The following is a 23,899-nucleotide window of genomic DNA, read 5'->3' on the forward strand; positions in this document are numbered from 1 at the left end:
AGCGCACCCAGATCACAACAACTCTCTGTGTAAAAGAATTCTCCTCTTCTCCGGTTCTTTTGCCAATTATCTTAAATCGTGTGTCCTCTGGTTACCGACCCTCCTGCCATTGTAAACAGTTTCTTCATATTTACGCTATCAAAACCCTTCCAGAGCTCCTTGCCAGAGGTTGGGATGTCTATTAATGCCTTCCAGAGGCTTTGTAAAAATTTCTCCCCTTCAACACTCCCTTTAATTGTCCCTATCCCATTAAATTTGATGCTCACAATTTACCTCTCCAACCCTTGGTTATATCATGATGCAAATGAGCTTTGATTGGGGAATTGAGTGCAAAAAGCATATGGGAATCAAGTGGGGCTAAACATAGAACTAATCAGTCACAGCGGATTAGAGCTGCAGGTGTAAACCTCACTGATCTTAATCTCCAGATCTTGCGGGTGATGAAAAGCCAATTGCTGAGAAACTGAGAATGATGAATAGACACTGTTGGGCACGGCAACATTTGGACTGGGAGCCGACGAGAGTCCAGACCAAACGAGACCACTCTGACTGGGAACTGGTCCAAGGTCAGAGTCTGGGCCCCAGGTCCAGGGCCAGATACGTGGGGCACTGGCTGCAGAGGTTGGAGGTCAGTGAAGGTCATTAGAGTCCATTCACCACAGCGACACGTAATGTTTTCTTCATCTCCATTTTTCCTGTAGACACTGACTCTCAATGGGGTACGGGTTCCACAGACACTGACTCTCACAAAAGTCTTTTATAATGTTACTTGTTTCGCAAACTCTACTTTAATGTCAACATTGTGCTGAATAAACCTACAGCCTCTGTTTGCTCGACTGATTTCCCCCCAATCCTCACCCGCTCCCTGGGGGGAATTTTTTGCTGTTCCCCCGCGACGGGTTTGGAGATGGGGAGAGCAGATAATCGGGTGGGATGTTGGCAGGGGTTGGGGGTCCCCCACCAGCCTGTGAACGGCCTTCCCGTCCCACCGTTAATTGAGGCCCTTAAATTAATGTCCAGTCAAGGGCATATCCTGATTTCACCGCATGGGGAGCACAGCAAGAAAAACCATGCAGCTTGCTTGCTGGCTCTGGGGGTGATGGATGGATGGTGGGGGTGACCCCCATTAAAAGGCACTTACTTCCTGAATGAGGGACCCGACATTGGGAAGGGGGTGCCCACTGAGAGCCATCCCCCTGCCCTTGCTCCCGATCCTGCAAGACCCCTCCTGCCCAGACCTACCTGTGGCCTGGAACCAGTGACGCTCTTTGGTCTTGGGTGGGTGCTCCATTGGCAGTAGTCGATGCCTCCGTGGTGCTGCCCTGTCAAAGAGCTGCCAGCAGCTCTGAGGGTGGGACCTCAGTCGTCAGGATCCTTGATCCCGTGGAAGGCCCGCCACTGTCCAGTTAAGTGCACTTGATTCAGCGGGCCTCTCGCAGAAGGGGCAGCACAGGGTTCTCGCCCGCACTTTTTTGTTGGACGTCGAGACCCGCGTTGCTCAGATAAACTCCCGGCCTGTTTCTTCCTCTTCCCCGCCCCGCCCCAGCCCCCACCCCCATGCAGTAAGAGATCGGGCACATGTTGGCATCTGACTGATGTTTTATGGAATTTGTTTTAATTTCTATCACTATTTAATTTTTCCCAACAGCCCAAACGGAAGCTGTGTGAGAGACGAGCGGCTACACTGGGAATGAATGCAGGGGTTAACAGGCTGTGAGTAGAGATATTTGCATGTTACAGCACAGGTGGAGATCATTCAGGCTGTCCTGTCTGTGCAGACTGTTGCAAAAAGCCATCTAATTCGCCCCACTCCTCTACTCTTGTCCCGTAGCCCTGCTTGTTATTACAGTCAGTTAGTCAGTAATAAATTAGAAAAGATTCCTGATAAATGTGGCCCTGAAATTCCTCAGGTTCTCCCATGGGGTCGCCAGGTAAACACTGGGGGCTCCATTCCTCCAGGTGCATTCCAGATCCAGGAGGTGCCTAATTCCCTGCAATAGGCAGGGCCTCCCTGCACCCCTTGAGGGGTGGAGTGAGGGGGCAGAGTAAAGGAGTGGGGTGAGGGGGGGGGGGTGGGCATGGGCCCCCACAGATTGGTGCTGGAGCTTCCAACAACCATAGGGTTGGAAGATGCTAGAACTGGTTTAGTCTCCATGGTAATGGGTGACCTTCCATAGACCCTTGCAGACTCTACTAACTTGGGCAGGGTCAGCACAGGCGGGAAGGGTCATCACTGGTAGCTGCCAACTTTACAAACATGAACAAGTTAGCGATTATTTCTCCCTCCATGAAAGTACACGAGCTCCTTATTACCCACACTTCAACATTTAAACTGAGATCAGTTATAAAATTCAACCGTTTTATGTTAACAGTTTGATCAACGTCACATCTAAAGCCACCAGTTGGTTGCTCACACTCCTCACTGTTGGGGAAACGGGCTTGTTATCCTGTGCTGTTAGCAGGAGCCTTGAGGTCCCAGTCACACACACACACTGTTCCTCATCCTCTTCATAAAATCATACAGCATAGATGGAGGCCATTTGGCCCATCAAGCCCTTTGAAAGAGCTATCAAAAATGAGGAATTACAGGCCAGTTAGCCTGACATCAGTCATCAGGGAAAATGCTGCAATCCATTATTGAAGCAATGGTAACAGAGCACTTAGAAAATCATATGATTAGACAGTCAGCATGGTTTTATGAGGGAAGTCATCTTTGACAAATGCTTTAGAGTTTTCTGAGGGTGTCATTAGCAGGGTAGATAAAGGGGAATCAGTAGATGTCATCTATTTGGATTTTCAAAAGGCATTCGATAAGATGCAACGTGAACAATTGTTACAGAAGGGCTCATGGATAGAGGATCAGTTGAATGACAGAAAACAAAGTAGGAATAAATGGGTCATCTTCAGGTTGACAGACAATGGGCGGCGCAGTGGTTAGCATCACAGCTCCAGCGACCCGGGTTTGGTTCTGGGTACTGCCTGTATGGAGTTTGCAAGTTCTCCCTGTGACCGCGTTGGTTTCCGCCGGGTGCTCCGGTTTCCTCTCACCGCCAAAGACTTACAGGTTGATAGGTAAATTAGCCATTGTAAATTGCCCCTAGTATAGGTGGCAGGAGAATGGTGGGGATGTGGTAGGGAATGTGGGATTAATATAGGATTAGTATAAATGGGTGGTTGTTGGGCGGCACAGATTCGGTGGGCCGAAGGGCCTGTTTCAGTGCTGTATCTCTCTCTCTCTCTCCATGACGCTCTATTACTATTGGAGTGCTACAAGGATCACTGCTGGGGCCTCAGCTATTTCCGATCTATATTAATGAATTAGACAAAGGGACCAAGTGTAATGTATCCACGTCGTTGACCATAGAAAGCTAGATGGGAAAGTAAGCTGCAAGGAGGACACGAGGAGTCTGCAAAGGGATATAGAAAGGTTAAGTGAGTGGGCAAGAAGGTAGCAGCTAGAATATAATGTGGGGAAATGTAAGGTTATTCACTTTGGTGGGAAGAATAGAAAAACATTATTTTAAATAATGAGAAAGTATTATATATTGGTGTTCAGAGGGATTTGGGTGTCCTTGTACAAGAATCACGAAAGTTATCATGCAGGTATAGCGAGCAAATTAGGAGGAATTAGAAATGGGAAAGAATTAGAATTATTGTAAAGACTTTGGAGAACAAGAGTAAGGAAGATTGATTCCTGGGATGAGAGTGTTGTCCTATGAGGAGAGATTGAGTAGAATGGGCCAATATTCCCTGGAGTTTAGAGGAATCTGAGGTGCTCTCATTAAAACATACAAGATTCTGAGAGGGCTGGGCAGGGTAGGTGCTGAGGGGCTGTCTCTTCAGGTGTATCTAGAACTAGGGGTCATGGTCACAGGATAAGGGATCATCATTTAGGGCTGTGATGAGAAATTTCTTAACTCAGAAGGTTGTGACTGTTTGGAATTCTCTATCCCTGAGGGCTGCAGATTCTCTGTCATTGAGTATATTCAAGGTTGAGATTGATATATTTTTGGACTCTAAGGGAATAGAAATATGAGATCGGGCGAGAGAATGTTGTGGTTGAAGATCAGGTATGATCATATTGACTGCCAGGCTCGAGGGACCATATGGCCTACTCCAACTCCTGCTCCTAGTTCTTAAGATTGTATGCTCTTATCAAATTAAGTCTCACTTCTCTGCTCTCTCTCCCCATAACCCTGCAAGTTTTTTTCACTTCAAATATTTATCCAATTCCCTGTTGAAAGTTACTACTGAATCTGCTTCAATCACCCTTTCAAATAGCACATTTCAGGTCACAACAACTCCCTGTATGACAAGTGCTTCCTAGTGTAGCCTTCCTAGCTCTTTTGCCAATTATCTTTTGTGTCCTCTGGTTACTGACCCTCCTGCCACTAGAAATACAGTTTCTCCTAATTTATGCTATACAAACCACCTTAATTTAGAACACCTTATCAAATCTCCTCTTCACCTTTTCTGCTCTGAGGAGAACAATCGCAGTTTCTCTGCTTTACCAGGTTTGGAACGTGGTCCTGACACAACTTTCTCAGTGTCAGTGGTTCTGCTGATGTGACAGTAATGCTTAGTAGGCTGTAAATTTCTATTTTTGAATATTCTCTAAAGCTTTTATTCTGCATTAATTAAACTCTTGTTGCAAATTGGTTTCACGTGGATTGTGAACATGTTCCAGTGATTTCCTTTCTTTCCAAGCAATCCTGAAATAATCACCTGAATTAGCTGATGGATAATGTGCAACCAGGAATAAGCTCCTCGATGTCAACAACTTGTATTTATATAGCGCCTTTAACATAGTAAAACATCCAAGGCGCTTCACAGGAATGTTATCAGACACCGAGGTGGATAAGAAGATATTAGGACAGAAGACTTAAAAACTTGGTGAAAGAGGTAGGTTTTAAGGAGCATCCAAGGAGGAGAGGTTTAGAGAAGAAACTCTAGAATTTGGGGTCTCCGCAGCTGAAAGCACATTCATCAATGATGGCGTGATTAAAATCGGGCATGCTCAAGAGACCAGAATTGGAAGACCACAGTTATCTCTGAGGGTGGTAGGGCTGAGGAGTTTAGAGATAGGGAGGGGTGAGGCTATGGGGAGATTTGAACATGACTATGAGAATTTTAAGATCAAGACATTCCTTAACCAGGAGCCAACATAGGTCAACGAGCACTGGGATGTTGGATGAATGGGTCTTGGTGTGAGTTAGGATGAGGGCAGCAGGGTTTTAGATTAGTTTATGGAGAGTGGAAGATGGGAGGCCAGGCAGAGAGAAAGATCCAGTGTCGGGCCACCCATTAACTTGGATATAGACTTTTGGAAGGCATTTGATAATGTGCCACACAGGAAGCTTAAGATGATGGAAGCCTATGGAACTGAGGGGAAAATAGTGGTATGGATACAAAATTGGTTGAGTATCAGGAAGCAAAGGGTGTTGGTGGATGGACTTTTTTTCAGACAGGGAAGTGGTTTGCAGTAGAGTTTCCTAAGGGTAGTTTTGGGTCCATTATGCTTTTCAATTTTTATAATCTACCTAGACCTGGGTGCAGGAAGCAGTATTATAAAGTTTGTAGATGCAACAAAACTTGGCAAAGTAGTAGATCAAGATGAGGATAGTTCTAGGCTTCGGCATGATACCAACAGGATGGTAGATTGGACAGAAGCATCAGATGGAGTTCAAGGTGGAGCAGTGAAGTGATGCCCTTTGGGAGGACTAATATGGAAAGATGTTATACTACAAATTGCATAATTTTGGCAAGTGTAGATGAGCAGACAGACCTTGATGGCCAAACACACAAATCTTTAAAGATGGCAGGGCAGGTTGGTAAGATGGTTTAAAAAAGGTCATATGGGTTACTTGAGCTATAAATAGAGGCACGGTATATAAAAGTGAAGAGATCATGCTGGAACTGTTTAATTCACTGGTTAAGCCTCAGCTGGAGTATTGTGGACAATTCAGGGCACTGCACTTCAGGAAAGATGTAAAGGTTTTAGAAAGGCTTGAGGAGTTTTACCAGAATGTTACCAGGGATAAGGGACTTCAGTTATGCGGACAGGTTGGTAAAGTTAGAATAATTTGCCCTGTCATGCAGAAGGTTAAGAGGTGACCTAATAGAGGTTTTCAAGATGTTGAGGTTTTGATAGAGTGGATGTAGAAATGTTTTTCCCTCTGAGGGAGTGAATAACCAGAGGTCATAGATTCAAAACCATTGGCAAAAGATCTAGAGTGAAAATTAGAATTTTTTTTTCACTTAATTATCAGAATCTGGGACAATGGTCTATTTGTAAAGGTGCTGGAAGCTGATTCTATAATAAATAAGAGTTGGACAGTTACTTGAAAATGTGAAAATTACAGGGGTTATGGACAAATGGTGAGGGTGTGGGACTAAGTACTTTCAACGAGCCAGCACAGGCACGACAGCCCAAATGGCCTCCTTCCGTAAGTTTCTATGATTCTAATTCCGTGCAGCCGCTGGGCTTTGGCATTTACCTTTTGCAGTTTGGGGCTGCCTCAGTGTAACTGGTTCCACCACAAATCCTCCCACCCCGGGGCCGAAAGCTTCCAGCCCATCCTCAGTCCCCAGGAATTTTGGGGGCCAAGGTACATCGAGGGGGCAGTCAGGGGATCTCCAATGCTTGACTATAGCAGAGTTACAGTAGGTTTTGTTGGTTGGGTGAATGAATGTGGCACTGAGGGAGGTTTCTCCAGTAATTCCTCAGGTAAAAGCCAGGATGAATCTTGTCTCTGGCTATCCCACTTGCCGGCCTCTGCCACCAATTTTGATTGGCTGTTGTGAAATGCTCGAGTCATTGGATTTGCATTTGAACCAATTGGATCTCAGTACATTGGCCCCTAAACTCTGCCAGAACTGCGAGCAACCAAGATGGTGGGTGGAGGGCTGGGAGAAATGCAGGGAATGGGGAAATGGGACTAAGTTGGGGGTGGCAATAGGGGCAGATGGGAGAGGGGGTGATGGGAGGCATGGTGACTGGGTGCCATCTCCTGCAGGTGTAGTGATGCTCCAATGAGAGAGATGGAAACATGATGGCCTGGCCTGACCAGGTGGAAGGCAGATAAGGGAGCTACAGCCTGAGTCACATGAGAACCACTGAGTGCTGTATGGGCTCGAACCCACCTGGGGGCTTAAACTAGAGAGTGGGTAAGAATTGGAGCACATTCAGCATTAGCCTTAATCCTAATCGCTGCCCATGGTAATGCTCGCTGTGTTGTGTTTTTCAGGCTGCACCATCCATCTGCTTCTTCAGTGGGGAGAGGTGTGCTCCGTGTCTTCCCTCTTCTCCCCCTCCAGTGTCTCCTCGCAGCCCTCATTCTGTCTCTTGTCCTTCTGCTGACTGCTGTCGTGCTCCGCGCTGTGGTACTGGAATGCAACTGGCACCGGAGAAATACCTTTTTACCGTTTCATTTCACACTGACATACTTTCCTGGCCCACCACCAACATAACTGGAGAATATGGGACCTTTGACCTACGACCTACCCAGCACCTGAGGTTGGAACCAGGGTCAATGATTGAAGAACCTGCTCTCAATCTGGTCATTGCAGCTGAGTCGGACAATGCACACCTGTTGGGGTTGGGGGGGCGCTCCATGTTGATGTGGCCCAACCTTTGACTGAATATCAGGCCCAGGGTCAAGCTAGGAGCCAGGCTGAAGCTGGTTGGATTTGGCCAAGTCCTGGCCAGATATTGGGTCTGAGGCCAGCAATGTGTAAATCTGGAATGTGTGTGTTGGCGAACCTGCTGACTGTTTCTATCATTGACTCACCTGAAGGAACAGTCAATGCAAGAGTGGCATCTGCAGAGAGACGATCCCAGAGTGACTCACCCACAGCAATACCCAGAGTAACAATCCCAGCGTGACTCCCCTGAGAGTGACCCTGCCCTGTGTGCTGCTCAGAGTAATGCCTCTAGAGTAATACCCATCCTCCCACAGAGTGAACACACCTTCACACATACTGACGCCCAAACCTCCACCACGTGATACTTGATTGCGAATATGAACAGGTCGATAGTGTAGTGACTGACATTACAGTCAACCCTGTTTGCGGAGACAGTGTCTGGAGGTCACCGGGGAGTAGGCCCCTTGGTGCATTCAATATTTGCAATTCGCAGCCCCTGCTGCTGTTGGGGAAGGCAGTGCAGGGAGGCGGTTGCTAGTCAGCAGGCTCAATGCCTCCTACTCAAACAGGAGCTCCTCCAGATGGACAGAGTGACGGAAAGGGGAGGTGGGAAATGGTCAGCTACAACTACAGAAAAAACAAGTATGAAATGTGCAAGTGAGATGAGGAACAGGTGATGATTAAATGACGTGATAACTGTTTAAGACAAATGGAGAGAATAAAAGATTTGTGTGAGACCCAGGGTGTGCGTAGCCCATTCAATCAGAATGTTTGAAGTTCAGAAAATGTATAGGGTCCTGTGGTGATGCAGACCACCCCAGTGAATGTGTACCAATGGAGGAGTAAGAGTGGATGTTGGGGGGGAGGCTGTAGCATGTGGGGGAGAGGTGGGACTGGGGTTTGATGTGGGATGGGGCAGTGTCAGACACACACACACACACACACACACACACAATGGAGTGAGGCCCGAGTCGTTCAACCTCCTGGGTCTCGGGACCAACTCTCGGGCGAGCCTCCCTCCCTAACTGGTGAGAACAGGATTTCAGGTGGAAAAAGGTTGCTGCAATGAGAACTGGTCCCGGCAGCCAGATTAGTGCATCAGGGGACCTCGAGGCAGGAAAGCCTCAGCCGGTTCCCTCGTGGGGAGGATGATTTCTGCTCCTTCTGACCCAAGCCATAAGGCAACTGTGAATAACTTAAAAATCTCACCTGTCTGGACCTGCACTATCTGTGAGCTTTCTCTGGTCATACAACTGTGTGTTCAAATTATGTCATGGTTCTATTTGTGTCGTAGGACTCTGTTTGCATATTCACAAACCCCTGATCCTGATAGCAAGCCATCACATCCTAATCCCGAGCCTCAACATCACATTACCTGGTCCCTGTTGTTTCATAACGGAGCCAAACACCAAACAGGCCTTACATCAAATGACCCACTGATTTATTACAACGATTTACTGAAACCTCATTTGTTTCTGCCTCACCTCTTCTGCCTCTGCAAGTTTCTCTAAGTTGGTTTCTGTGCCACCTGAGGGACTGGAGTTAGGAATGTAGATGCCTGCTGCTAAACTATCATGAACATGGAGGGATCCCTTCTCTCAGAAACACCAAGTCCTGTGATGGACACAGGACAGGCAGACCCTGTTAATGGCCTCCTTAGCAACAGACTTGCCAAGATAAAGGTTTCTCTTGGGAGCCTCTGAGACACAGGCACCAGCTTCTCAACTGGTACTGAGAACAGGTTTCAGTTTACCAACGAGCAGTGGGAGAAAGATTCCAAGAGTCTAAACCAACTACTCCATTAATCCCTCCAAGATTCTGCCCGGTGTACTTTGAAATGTAGTTTATTTCCCCCAAAGCCAGCAGACCGTGATTCTGTACTGAGATGATTGACTGGCCTGGGTCCCTACTGATGTGGCCTGAGCTTTGCAGATGTTCCTGCAGCTGCCCTGCAATGAGTTGAACTCCTCTCGGATGTTGATTTACAGCAGTGGACTCCACCACTAACCCCAGCCATCGAGAGCACATCTTGGGATAGGCCATGTAGAATCTCTGTGTCTAATCTCATGGCAGGGCCTCTGAGATCATTGTCCATTTGCGCTGCAGCCAAGGGATAACAGGTTTCACACCTCCATCCAACTTCATCAGACTTCACTTCCACATCTGCACCCTCTGGAATCTTGTCCTGTATCTCACTATGTGCCAGTTCCCAATCTACATTCTGTCCCCCACTGGGTGGGTATCACTGGACTGATGAGCGTGAATGGTAGGGTGGGTGAGTGTTGCCTAAGGTAGACATGACTGCAAGGTATTACTCTTCGCCCATGTTCTCTGTTGTCTCCTGGCTGTTAGCCTTTGGAGTGACGAACAATCCTGTTCACTGCAGTGAGTTTCAGTGACCCTCTGTCTCCATCAGTCGCTTTGTGGATGTCTTGAGAAAAGAGGGAGCTGGTGAAGAGATTGAAGTATGACTAGAAACAGTAAGTAACAGAAAGCACTGATGGCTCAGAAACTCACCCATCTCCATCACTAACCGCCAGGCTAGACAGCGAGATGATTGTGGTCACTACTCCCTCTTCATATGATATTAGATGCCAGATATTGGTTTGTGCTCCCCTGGTAGCCTAATGAACCCTGGCAATACATGGCATTGTCTGGCAATCCCTGGAGTTTCCTTGGCACTCCCTGGAAATTCCTGGTGACCCCCAGCATCCCCTAGTGATCCATGGCAATTCCTTGTGCTCCCTGTTACATTTCTGACTGATCCTTGGTCCGTGGCAATTTCTGACATTTACTGGTGATCTCTATACCTGCCCTTCTCTAGAAAATCCCTGGCATGCTCTGGCAATCCCTAATGATCCCTGGCAATTCTTGCTGTTCCCTGGTGATCACTGGCAAACCCCAATGTTCCCTAGTGATTCCTGGTGAACCCTATGCTTTCTTACAATCCCATGCATTCCCAGGCACTAGCTCCAGATCCTGAAGGTGCATTGCACATCATCGGTTTCATTTTATTCATTTCATGGGACATGGGCGTTGCTGGCTGTGCCAGCATTTGTTGCTTATCCCTAATTGCCCTTGATAAGGTGGTGGTGAGCTACCTTCTTAAACCGCTGCAGTCTATCTGGTGTACACCCACAGTGCTGTTAGGGAGGGAGTTCCAGGATGTAGGCCCAGTGGCAATGAAGGAACGGCGATATAGTTCCAAGTCAGGATGCTGTGTGGCTTGGAGGGGAACATGCAGGTGGCGGTGTTCCCATAAGTCTACTGACCTTGTCCTTCGAGGTGGTAGAGGTCATGGGTTTGGAAGGTGCTGTCGAAGGAGGCTTGGTGAATTGCTACAGCGCATTTTGTAGATGCTGCCGTCCCTATGCCAATTAAGCGGGCTGCTTTGTCCTGGATGGTGTCGAGCTTCTTGAGTGTTGCTCGAGCTGCACCCATCCAGGGAAGTGGAGAATATTGCATCACACTCCTGACTCGTGCCTTGTAGATGGTGGACAGGCTTTGGGGAGTCAGGAGTTGAGTTACTTGCCGCAGAATTCCCAGCCTCTAACCTACTTCCGTAGCCACAGTATTCATATGGCTGGTCCAGTTAATTTTCTGGTCAATGGTCACCCCCCAGGATGTTGATAATGGGTGATAGTAATACCATTGAATGTCAAGGGGAGATGGTTAGATTATCTCTTGTTGGAGGTGGTCATTGCTTGGCACTTGTGGGGCATGAATGTTACTTGCCACTTATCAGCCCAATCCTGAATGTTGACCAGCGTCTTGCTGCATATTGTCATGAAGACTGCACCTGCCAAGAGTGAGGCATATTAATTTCATCATATGAAACATTAATTTTAAACTGTTGCTGGACTGAAGAGATGAATTGTTTAAAGAGATCAGCTGTGGCTGGAAAAATTTGCATACGCTAAGACAGTTACCTGGAGAGACAATAGAACTGCTACCCGATCCAATTAACCCAAATGGCTTTTGATCACCAGACGTCAAATGTGGAACAAAGACAACATACTATTTCCCCGCACCACCCCCCCCCCACCCCACCCCACCCCACCCACTGCGGGTGTCTACTAAGATGAAATAAATCCACAAAAAACGCAGGAGAATTTGTTTAAAAAAAGCAACTGGTCAAATGACTAACCTGCTGGCCCAGTTTTGGTTTTGAACTGCTCAGATCAGTTTGGGTCTGATTGCAACTTAATTTGAAGTGCGAGCTTCTCTCCTGCTGGCTCTCCCTCTCCCTCCATGAATTTCCAGATCCACTGAAGACACTTAAACCTCAAGAGAGAAAACTCCTACATCGAAACAAGTTTGATAGCATCCACAACAAAATGACAAGATTTAACTGCAAAGACTCTACATCGAACTCAAAGGACAGTAAATAAACCCCAGCTATTGCTTCAAACTTTTCCCCTTTATTCTTTCTACTTTTCTGTCTCTATCTGCGTGTATGTTTATTGTGTATCCGTGCTGGTCATTTTAACCAAATTAGAGTTTTAAGGTTAATAATCTTCCACATTTTTTGTTTAAATCTAAGAAAACCTGTCTAGTTGATTTCTTTGCCTGACAATTAGAGAGCAGTGAACAAGGATTCACTGAAGGGGGAGCTAAAAACATGGTGTTTTAAAAATTAAACCCTGTTATGTTTAAACCAGGCAAAGGCTGAGAGGGAACCCCTAGACCCCTTTCTGGTTGTAACAATATGGATACGGACTGCTTCAGTATCTGAGGAGTTGCAAATGGTACTGAACAGTGTGCAATCATCAGCGAACATCTCACTTCTGGCCTAATGATGCGGGGAAGGTCATTAAATGAAGCAGTTGAAGATGATTGGGCCTAGGACACTACCCTGAGGAACTCCTGCAGCTTTGGCCTGGGCCTGAGATGATTGTCCTCCAACAACCACAACCATCTTTCTTTGTGCTAGGTATGACCCAAACCAATGGAAAAATTTTCCCTGATTCCCATTGACTTCAATTTTGCTAGGGCTCCTTGATGCCACAGTTGGTCAAATGCTGCCTTGATGTCAAGGGCAGTCACTCTCACCTCTATATATAGTCTCCAAACCCCTCAATTTGATTCCAGCCTGTAACTCACTCCCAGGTGCCTTGTATTCGATATATAAACCAACCAAACCCTCTGCCTGGATTCCAGTCTGTGGCTCGCTCCTGGATATCCGTTATTCTATATAATAAACCCCTTCAAACCCCAGGATTAGATTCCAGCCTGTAACTCACTACTGGGTATCCAATATTTGATACATTAACCACTCAAAAGTCATAGATTCCATTCTGTTACTCACTCCCCACCATGTTACTCTGATTTTGATTTGCAGCCAACATTTTATCAGCATATTAACAATAAAAAGGTTGTCAGAGGGATCAAAATGAAGATCTACTGCATGAAAGCAGAAGGTATGGCTGAGGTACAAAATGAGAATTTGCATCTGTGTTTACCAAGAAGACTTTGCCAAAGCTATAGTAAACAAGGAGGTTGCTGAGGTATCGGATAAAATAAAAATAAATAAAGAGGAGGCACTTAAAGTGGATAAGTCAGCCGATCAGTATGAGATGCATCCAAGGTAGCTGAGAGTACTAAGGGTAGAAACTGTGGAAGTGCGGGCCACAATCTTCCAATCCTCCTTGGATACAGGGGTGGTGCCAGAGGACTGGAGGATTGCAAATGTTACACCCTTGTTCTAAAAAAGGAAAGGATAAATCTGGTAATTATAGGCCAGTCAGTTTAATGTTAGTGGTGGGGAAGCTTTTAGAAACAATAATCTGGGAAAAAATTAACAGCCACTTGGACAAGCAACAGGATATAGATAGGCTAGCAGAATGGGCAGACAAGTGGCAGATGGAATTTAATACTGCCAAGTGTGAGGTGATGCATCTTGGCAGAAGGAATAGGGAGAGGCAATTTATACTTAATAGCACAGTTCTAAAGAGTGTGTAGGAACAGAGGGACATGGGGGTATATGAGCGTTGATCTTTGAATGTGGCAGGACATATTGTAAGAGTGGTTAGTAAAGCATATGGAATCGTGGGCTTCATAAATAGAGGCATTGAGTACAAAAGCAGGGAAGTTTTGCTGAACATTTATAAAGCTCTGGTTAGGCCCCAACTGGAGTATTGCGTTCAGTTACCGTCACCACACTTTAGGAAGGATGTGAGGACCCTTGAGAGGGTGCAGAGGAGATTTATCCGAATGGTTCCAGGGATGGGGCATTTTAGTTACAAGGTTAGGTTGGAAAAGCTCGGGCTGTTCTCCTTCGAGCAAAGGAGATTAAGGGGAGATTTAATAGAGGTGTTCAAGATTATGTCAGCGACTTAGATAAGTTAGACAAGGAAAAACTGTTCCCATTAACTAATGGTACAAAGACTAGAGGACACAGATTGAACAATTTGGGCAAGAGATGCAGGGGGAGTATGAGAACGTTTTTTACACAGCGGGTGGTAATGACCTGGAACTCGCTGCCCACACGGGTGGTGGAAGTGGAGACAATCAATGATTTCAAAAGGAAACTGTATGGCCTATTGAAGGAAATAAACTTGCAGGGCTACGGATCGAGCAGGGGTGTGCGACTGACTGGATTGCTCCATGCAGAGCCAGCATGAAGTTGACGGGCTGAATGGCCTCCTTGCATGCCGTAAGTGACTCTATGTAAGGACTAATACAGGAGAGTCAGCACAGATTTGTTAAGGGAAAATCCTCTGACTAACTTGATTGAGTTTATTGATGAGGGTGGATGAAGACAGTGCAGTTGACGTTGTATCTATGGACCTTTAAAAGGCGTCTAATAAAGTACCACATAATAGACGTGTTATTAAAATGGAATCCCATGAGTTAAAAGGGGTAGTAGCAGCATGGCTACAAAATTGGCTAAGGGATAGAAAACAGAGTTGTGGTGAATTTTTGGCTGTTTTTTGGATTGGAAGGAGGTATACTGTGGTGTTCCCCAGTGTTCAGAACCAGGACCACTGCTGTTTTTGATATACATTAATGACTTGGACTTGGGGACACAGGGCACAATTTTGAAATTTGCAGATGATATGAAAGTGTAGTAGAAGGTGAGGAAGATAGTAATAGACTTCAAAAGGACATAGACTGGTGGAATGGACAGACACATGGCAGCTGAAATTCAACACAAAAGGTGTGAGATGATGCATTTTGGCAGGAAGCATGAGGAGAGAGAATACAAGCTAAATGGTACAATTTTAAAGGGAAACCAAGGGCAGAGATTTTTGAAGGTAGCCTTTATAAATAGAGGCATAAAGTACTTAAGCCAGGAACTTGTGCTTAATCGATATAAAACATTAGCTGGGCCCCAGCTGGAGTATTGTGTCCAATTCTGGGCACCACACATTAGAAGAACATGGAGATGGTTACAGAGCAGATTTACTAAAATGATTCCAGGGATGAAGCATTGCAGAGAAGGCTTAGAAGAAATTAGATAGAGGTGTTTAAAATCATGAAAGATTTAGGTAGAATAAATAAAGAGAAACTGTTTCTCATGGTTGGAGGTTCGATACCCAGAGGGCACTGATTTAAGGTGATTGGCAAAAGATCCAGAAGCGACAGGAGGAAAATCCTTTTTTATACAATGTGTGTTTAGGATTTGCAATGCAAATGGAAGCTACTATCGAATTCATTTCCACCATCCAATGAAAATTGGCTGCACTTTGCATGAGCTAAGACTGGTAAGACTCCAGCATTGGTCACATCATCCTGAGGTTCCTGATTGCTAACCAATGCTCCCCCACTTCCCCCACTGGAAAGTGTGTGTGAGAATGTCAGCTGTGAACACCTGGGCCTAAACAAAGGCATGTTGACACCCAGTGTCTGGACACACACATGAGCAAAAACCAAAGCAGCAGAGTGTGAAGCACACAGGACCCATACTTGAGTGAGAGTCGGTGTTTGTGGAACCTGTACCTGAGTGAGAGTCATTGACTACAGAACCCTTACTCCAGTGAGCATCAGTGTCTGTGGAGACTGTACGCCTGTGTGACTGACTGTCTATGGCACTATACACCAGTGAGAGTCAGCGTCTGTGGAACCCGTACCCGAGAGAGAGTCAGTGACTACAGAACCCTTACTCCAGTGAGCATCAGTGTCTGTGGAGACTGTACGCCTGTGTGACTGACTGTCTATGGCACTATACACCAGTGAAAGTTAGTGTCTGCGGAACCCGTAACCCAGTGAGAGTCAGCGTATGTGGAACCAGTACCCCAGTGAGAGTCAGTATCTGTGGAACCCGTACCCCAGTGAGAGACAGTGCTTTCAGTAGAGGATGGGTGAATCCTGGAAGCAGAAAGTGCCCGTGATTTCCTTAACTGGATGGGTTTTTATTATAATGACACAGAGCAGAAATGGATAAGTTGGATCTGGAACTGAGAGCAGCCCTTGGATGATAATAATAGGGTACATGCATTTCAGTCACATGTTTGGCCTCTAACACACACAATGTGCCTTCCATAATAATCTTATTCTCCTCGTGGACAGACATTTACCCCAACTATCAACTGTTCCCCTTGCACCCTCCTGAACAACAGGGGAGCCTCCAATCTGGACCCCTTCTTTTTGTAAACTGATGAAACAGTACTGAAAGTGTCACCATGGACAGTCACTGTGAATTTTGCACAAGTAAGTACAGTCGTTCACACAACCCTCTTGTAAAAGCAACAAGTAGCATAAAAATACTGTAGCATGCAGGGGCTGTTGGTGGTTTGGTAGATCTCGGAGATTTCAAGAACTGAACAAAGTCTTTATAAATACTTGGTCACCCCAGCCTGAGCTACTGTTGGTGAGGAGAAAATACTCGACAATGGATAGTATGTGCATTGGGAGTGAGGACACCACAGTGAGCAGTGTAGTTGTAACAGTGCACTTAAACCAGATTGCACTGTGCTGGAGTCCGAACGCGTTGATAAGGCTTCTCCGTCACTGCAAAGGAAAGAGTACAAAACTAAACGGTTTTGTTAACTGGTTTGAGGTCCCATTGCAATTGCTTGTTCCCAACTTTGGAAATGTAAACAGGAAGACTCCAAGCTCAAGCAGGCAGTAAACGGAACGGAGAACGACTCCTCTACTCTTCCTTCCTCAGCTTCAAGTGGTTCCACAGTGTGGCTGGGGCAATAGTTGGGGTTCGTGGTTCCCCATTCTCATCAAAACGCAAACGCAGGGTATTCCTGATCACCAGCTTTTCCACAATGAAGGAAGCGCAGAACCAGGGGAATGCGTACTCCAGTGTCACTAACCCCATGAAGTCATAATCAAACTGGGAATAGTCCCAGGGGCAGGCATTGAACTGTCGCAATATATATCCAGTCGAGAACTCCCAGACGTAGGTCCAGAGGGTGTAGATGAGGCACCTCACCACGCTAGGACATCGGTCCTTGAGGTACAGGTACATTCGTTCCACGACCATGATGGAGGTGCCGTAGATGAAAAGAGCCCATACACTGGTGACTCCTGGGAATTTCCAGTTGAAATTGACAACAAACTCCCATGCGGCTGTAAACATCACCTCACAGAAATAACCGTGGATGGCATAAAGGTACCAGCGGGACAGGGCGCTGAGGGGCTCGACAGCTCCCATCATCCTCCCGCCATCCCGAAACGGCACACAGACCTGAACGAAGAGATCAAGGTTATTTGCAGCAGTGTTAGATAGAACCAGCACCCCACGCCCCATAATCAGAAGGGTCCGCAACCCAGAACCCCAAAGCCAGAGAGGCCCACACCTCATACCCCAAAACCCAAACACCCACACCCCAGAACCCCAAAATCAGAGAGGCCCACGGCCCACACCCCAAAAACCCACACCCCGGGAGACGATGGCATAGTGGTATTGTCACTGGACTAGTAACCCAGAGACCCAGGGTATTTCTCTGGGGACATGGGTTCGAATCCCACCACAGCAGAAGGTGGAATTTGAATTCAATTAATAAATCTGGAATTAAAAGCTAGTCCAATGATGGCCATTGTCGATTGTTGTAAAAACCCATCTGGTTCACTAATGTCCTTTAGGGAAAGAAATCTGCTGTCCTTACCTGGTCTGGCCGACATGTGACTCCAGACCGACAGCAATGTGGTTGACTCTTAAATGCCCTCTGAAATGGCCTAGCAAGCCATTCGGTTGTGTCTAACTGCTACGAAGTCAATAAAGAATGAAACTGGCCAGACTACCCGGCGTCGACCTCGGCACCAGAAACGACAATGGCAAACCCAGCCCTGTCGACACTGTAAAGTCCTCCTTGCTAACATCTGGGGGCTTGTGCCAAAGTTGGGAAAGCTGTCCCACAGACTAGTCAAGCAACAGTCTGACATAGTCATATCCACCGGCTGGCAGTGGCACAGTGGTATACCGTCGGGAGGGAATTGTCCTGGGAGTCCTCAACATTGACTCCAAACCCCATGAAGACTCATGGCATCAGGTCAAACATGGGCAAGGAAAACTCCTGCTGAATAACACCTACCGCCCCCCAGTACTCCTCCATGTTAAACACCACTTGGAGGAAGCACTGAGGGTGGTCAGGGCACAGAATGTAGTCTGAGTGGGGCACTTCAATGTCCATCACAAATGTGGCTCAGTAGCACCACTACTGACCGAGCAGGCCGAGTCCTAAAGGACATAGATGCTAGACTGTGTATGCAGTAGGAGGTGACAGAACCAACAAAAAGGAAAAGCATACTTGACCTGGTCCTCATCAATCTGCCTGCTGCAGATGCATCTGTCCATGACAATATTGGTAGGAGTGACCACCGCACAGTCCTTGTGGAGACGAAGTCCCGCCTTCACATTGAGGATACTGTCCATCATGTTGAGTGCTAAATGGGATAGATTTCAAACAGATCTAGCAATGCAAAACTGGGCATCCGTGAGGCGCTGTGGGCCATCAGCAGCAGCAGCATTGTACTTAACCAGAATCTGTAACCTCATGGCCCGGCATATCCCTCACTCTACCATTACCATCAAGCTGGAGATCAACACTGGTTCAATGAAGAGTGCAGGAGGGCATGCCATGAGCAGCACCAGGCATTCCTCAAAATGCGGTGTCAACCTGGTGAAGCTACAGCCCAGGACTATCTGCGTGCCAAACTGCATAAGCAGCATGCGATAGACAGAGCTAAGCGATCCCACAACCAACGGATCAGATCTAAGCTCTGCAGTCCTGCCATGTCCAGCCGTGAATGGTGGTGGACAATTAAACGACTAACCGGAGGAGGAGGTTTCACAAATATCCCCATCCTCAATGATGGGGGAGCCCAGCACATCAGTGCAGAAGACTTGTGCATTTGCAACAATCTGAAGCCAGAAGTGCCGAGTTGATGATCCATCTTGGCCTCCTCTTGAAGTCCCCAGCATCACAGATGCCAGACTTCAGTAAATTCGATTCACTCCGCATGATATCAAGAAATGACTGAAGGCACTGGATACTGCAAAGGGTATGGGCCCTGACAATATTCCGGCAATTGTACTGAAGACCTGTGCTCCAGAACTTGCTGTGCCCTAGCCAAGCTGTTCCAGTACAGCTACAACACTGGCATCTACCCGGCAATGTGGAAAATTGCCCAGGTATGTCCTGTACACAAAAAGCAGGACAAGTCCAACCCGGCCAATTACCGCCCCATCAGTCTACTCTCAATCATCAGTAAAGTCCCGTCAGTATCCCGGGCTCCGTCCCGTCAGTATCCTGGGCTCCGTCCCGTCAGTATCCCGGGCTCCAATTTCTTTTCTATCTACCCTCATTCCCTTTCCGAGCTCACGTTGTCCATCAGACTCACCACCTGCCTCCTTGACCCTATTCTCTCTAAACTGCTGACCAACCAACTTCCCTTTCTGCCTCCCATATTAGTTTATATTAACAGCTCCATTTCCCCTTCAATTCTGTCATCAGCACCCACTCCTCAAAAAACCCACTCTGACCTTGCAACTACTGCCCCATCTCCAACCTCCCTTTCCTCTCCAAAGTCGTTGAATTTGCTGTTCCCTTCCAAATCCAGGCACATCTTTCCTCCATGTTTGAATCTCTCCAATCAGGTTACTACCCCTGTCACGGCACTGAAAGAGCCCTTAATCAAAGTCAAAAATGGCATTCTATGTCACTGTGACAGTGGTAAACTACTCCTACTTTCCTATGACAGGAAAAGCTTATTATGGGATGTCTAATTTGGTTATCCATTCGATAGCCTCCTGTCATTTAGTTCATCGAGAACTCGTCAGCTAACAACATCAAGATGACTGAAAGCCCGAAATGGCCTCCCAGTCTGAAAAGCATCAAACCGTCGGAAACTATCTCTCCTCTTCCTTCTCAAACTGTCTGCAGCCTTTGACACGGTTGGGCACACATCCTCCTCTAATTCCTCTCCACCATCGTCCAGCTGGATGGGACTGTGCTCGCTTGGGTCAATTCCTATTCATTGAGTCATAGCTTGAGAATCACCTGCAATGGCTTCACTTTGTGCGCGCATACCATTCTCTCTGGGGCCCCCAAGGATTTATCCTTCAGCCCCTCCTATTTCTGACATGCTGCCCCTCGGCAACATTATCTGAAAACACATCAGGTACCACGACACCCTGCTCCACCTCAACACCAATTCCCTCAACCCCTCTAATGTCTCTAAATTGTCAGCCTGCTTATCTGACATCTAGTAATGGATGAGCAGACATTTGCTCCAACTAAATACAGGGAAGACGGAAACCACTGTCGTTGGTCCTGGCCACGATCTAAGGCTGTACCAGACCGTTCGCAAAGCTGGCACCCTATTTTTTCCCCCCGAGATGAGATTTCCACCACGCATCTGCTCCATCACCAAGGCTGCCTACATCAATCTCCATAGCATTGCCTGTCTCCACCCCAGTCTCAGCTCTACTGCTGCTGAAACCCTAATCCATGTGTTTGTTACCTCCAAAAACTATTCCAAAGTACAGCTAGGCAGCGTCCCATCTTACTCGTTCTGTAGGCCTGAACACATCCAAAACTCTGCTGCCTGCATCCTAACTCACAGCAAACTCTACTCACCCATCACCATCGCTGATCTACAGTGGCTTCCGGTCCAGCAACACCTCAATTTAAAAAGTCTCATCATTGTTTTCAAATCCCTCCATGGCCTCACTCCCTCCCAACCTCCTCAAGCCCTACTACTCTTCAAAATCTCTACACTCCTCCAACTCTGGCCTCTTGCACATCCCCAGTTTTCATTGCTCCACCAATGGCGGCCTTGCCTTCAGCTGCCTCGGCCCTAGACTCTGGAATTCCCTCCCTAAACACCTCCACCTCCTTAAAATGTAACTCTCTGACCAAGCTTTTGGTCACATTTCCTATCGTCTCTTAATGTGATTCGGTGTCAAATTTTGTTTCATAACACTCCTGTGAAGCGCCTTGGGATGCTTTACTACATAAAAGGCATTACATAAATACAAGTTGTTGTTGTGCTGTCAGCACCCCTGCTCTGCTGTAGATGCTGTATTATCTATTGCTATTGGTGGGGGAAGATTGTAAATTGGCAGGCACTTATAAACTTTCAGCTCCAGTTCTAAGAAAACCAGCACAAATGTTTTTTTTCCTCTTATATACTTCGACATCGTGAAGTGTTACACTCACTCATGAGAAACAAGCCTTTTATATATTTATCTGTCAGTCTCCCGGGGCAAAGTACATGGAAGTCAAGACTGAATACGGCCTTCAGGTGAAATACGGCGAGAGGGTGAGGGGATAATTGGATCAGATTCCCAGGTGTGACTCTAGCCCCATTTTAAAGTCAGACATTCTGACCTTATTTTTCTATAAGGCTTTTATTTTAACTTATTAATAACTGAATAGCAAAACCCATGACAACTTAGGATGTTGAAAGGTAAGAATAGGAGTTTCTCAGCTTGTACAGGCACAAACTGAGGTGATACAGCGCCACCGTGAGCAGGAGGCATCATTACAGCGTGACGTTTACATAGGCAGTTTCTATTATAAACATGAGCATTGGCAGTGTATGCAGAATGACGTTTTTAATAACTTAGGTAGATAATAAATTTTTACAGGGAAATAAATAAGTTGAGATTTTTATAAATCTTACCTTTTTCCTTCTGTGACCTAGGTTCAAATCCATTGCGGTTGCTGACCCAGAATGTGCTCTCTGACTGGGTGGTACAAGAGTCGAGAATTCAGCTTTTCACCTGTAGGAAATGGGTCAAAACAAGGACTGTAAAAAAGATCTGAAATTATTATATATAGTCTTTCATAACCTTCGGACATCCCAAAGCACTTTACAGCCAAAATTTGTACTTTAATGACAAGAATTATCTTACGGCTCACACAAGGGCTGGGATTTTATCCTGACGATGGGGGTCTCGACGTCCAAAAAAAGCGACGCCGAAATCCCCGCATCGCCTCTTCTCTGGAAGGCCCGCTGAATCTACTGCCAATCAGGCACTTAAGTGGACAGTGGCGGGCCTTCCACAGGATCAAGGACCCCATCGCCAGAAGTTCTGCCCTTGGAGAGCTGCTGACCAATCAGAGGCCAGCAGCTCTTCCACTGAGCAGCACCTACTGGAATCCCAGGAGCAGCGCTGGACCCAGAGGACAGGTAGGTCAGGGTTGGAGGGGTCACGCGGGGTTACGGGTGTGGGGGAGGGGGCGTCGCTAGTACGGCAGGGTGTTGGCACTCAGTGGGCACCCCCCCCTTCCCAATGCCGGGTTCCTCGTTCAGGCACTAAGTGCCTTTTAACGAGGTACCCCCCTCCCGAGTGCCGGGAAGCAGCCCGCACGGTTTTTCCTGCCGTGCTTCCTGTGCGGCGTCAGAACTGCCTGCTGCACGGGTAATTGCAGCGGTGGCGGGATGAGGCCCTTAATTGGGGATTAATTGCCCAGTTAAAGGCCTCAATTGGTGTCGGGCGGGAAGACCGTTCACAGGCCTTCCTGTCCCAGACTAAATTTTGGCGGAGGCAGGAAAGTGCCCCCGCCCCGCTCCATCCCACCCGATTTTATGCTCTCCCCGCCTCCAAACCCGCCATGGGCGGGGGGGGAAAGGGAGCATAAAATTCCCCCCCTATTCTCCAGAAATACCAAGCAAGCTTTGTAGTTAGTCTGTAGCTAGGTAATTATTTTAAGACTTTGCAAATAGTGCCAAGTATTTCTACAGCAGTGGAGTTATTATGTTGATGGTGTGATGAGATATTGCATGGCACCCATCAGCTGTTAATTCAAAGAGGAACTCAAATCCAGCACAGCACAAGGGAACAGAAGCTTCCAAGCAGGGAACATTACTAACTCACCCCAACTCAATCTGGGACACGACCCACCCCAACCCAACCTGGGACACAAATGCACCCCCACCAAACCCTGAACTCATCCCACTTCCACCCAACTCAACCAACCCCCACTCAACTTGGAACACAAACCCACGCCCACCAAACCCAGAACTCAATCCATCCTCATCCAAACTGCAACGGAACCCACCCCACCCAACCCAGAACACCAACCCAACCTGCAACACAAACGCACCCCCACCAAACTGGAATTCATCCCACCCCCACCCAACCTAGAACTCAATCCATCCAACTCAACCAGGAACTCAATCCACCCCCACCAAACCCAGAACTCAAATCCATGCAACCTCATGGAATAAAAGGGACAGAAGCAACATGGATAGAAAATCGGCTGAGTGACAGGAAACAGAGAGTAGTAGTTAATGGCTGTTTTTGGACTGGAGGAAGGTTAATAATGGAGTTCCCCAGGGGTCAGTGCTAGGACCCCTGCTCTTCTTGAATTATATTAATGACTTAGACCTTAGTGTACAGGGCACAATTGCAAAATTTATGGACAATAGGAAACTTGGAAATATCATGAACTGTGAGGAGAGTGTAGAACCTCAAAAGGATAGAGAGGTTGGTGGAATGGGAGGACAAGTGGCAGATGAAATTTAATGAGAAAGTGTGATACCTTTTGGTAGAACGAACGCAGAAAGACAACATAAAATAAAGGGTACACTTCTAAAAGGGGTGCAGAAGCAGAGAGACCTGGGTGTATATGTGCATGAACCATTGAAGGTGGCAGGACAAGTTGAGAGAGCAGTTAATAAAGCATACAGTATCCAGGGCTTTAACAATAAGAGCATTGAGTACAAAGGCAAGGAAGTTATGTTAAATTTGTCAGGCACACCGGAAGTGCAACGATACAAACTATGAACTAACTCTGAAGAGTTATGAAAAAAATTGACTGTCCTTTAAAGAAATGAGCCTTTGTTTTAA

General features: G+C 46.8%; 2 protein-coding genes across 4 annotated transcripts in view; one reads left to right on the forward strand and one right to left on the reverse strand.

Annotated features, from left to right (window-relative positions):
- The window catches only part of LOC137353173 (nesprin-2-like), a 32,672-nt gene extending 24,319 nt beyond the window's left edge, over positions 1-8,353 (forward strand). Inside the window, exons 8-10 of the mRNA XM_068019219.1 lie at positions 429-628; positions 1,649-1,713; positions 7,248-8,353. Of these exons, the coding sequence (XP_067875320.1) occupies positions 429-628; positions 1,649-1,713; positions 7,248-7,470 (488 nt within the window). The 3' untranslated portion in view covers positions 7,471-8,353. The remainder of the gene's footprint in view (positions 1-428; positions 629-1,648; positions 1,714-7,247) is intronic.
- A 6,831-nt stretch (positions 8,354-15,184) lies between these two features.
- Positions 15,185-23,899, reverse strand: part of LOC137353225 (transmembrane protein 229B-like) — a 39,566-nt gene continuing 30,851 nt past the window's right edge. For all 3 annotated transcript variants that reach the window (XM_068019301.1, XM_068019302.1, XM_068019303.1), the window contains exons 2-3: positions 21,727-21,826; positions 15,185-17,284 (exon numbers count right to left, since the gene is read on the reverse strand). In XM_068019301.1, coding sequence (XP_067875402.1) covers positions 16,739-17,284; positions 21,727-21,759 — 579 coding nt within the window. In that variant the 5' untranslated portion in view covers positions 21,760-21,826 and the 3' untranslated portion in view covers positions 15,185-16,738. The remainder of the gene's footprint in view (positions 17,285-21,726; positions 21,827-23,899) is intronic.

Source organism: Heterodontus francisci, chromosome 40 (genome assembly GCF_036365525.1).
Source record: "Heterodontus francisci isolate sHetFra1 chromosome 40, sHetFra1.hap1, whole genome shotgun sequence".
NCBI lineage: Eukaryota > Metazoa > Chordata > Chondrichthyes > Heterodontiformes > Heterodontidae > Heterodontus > Heterodontus francisci.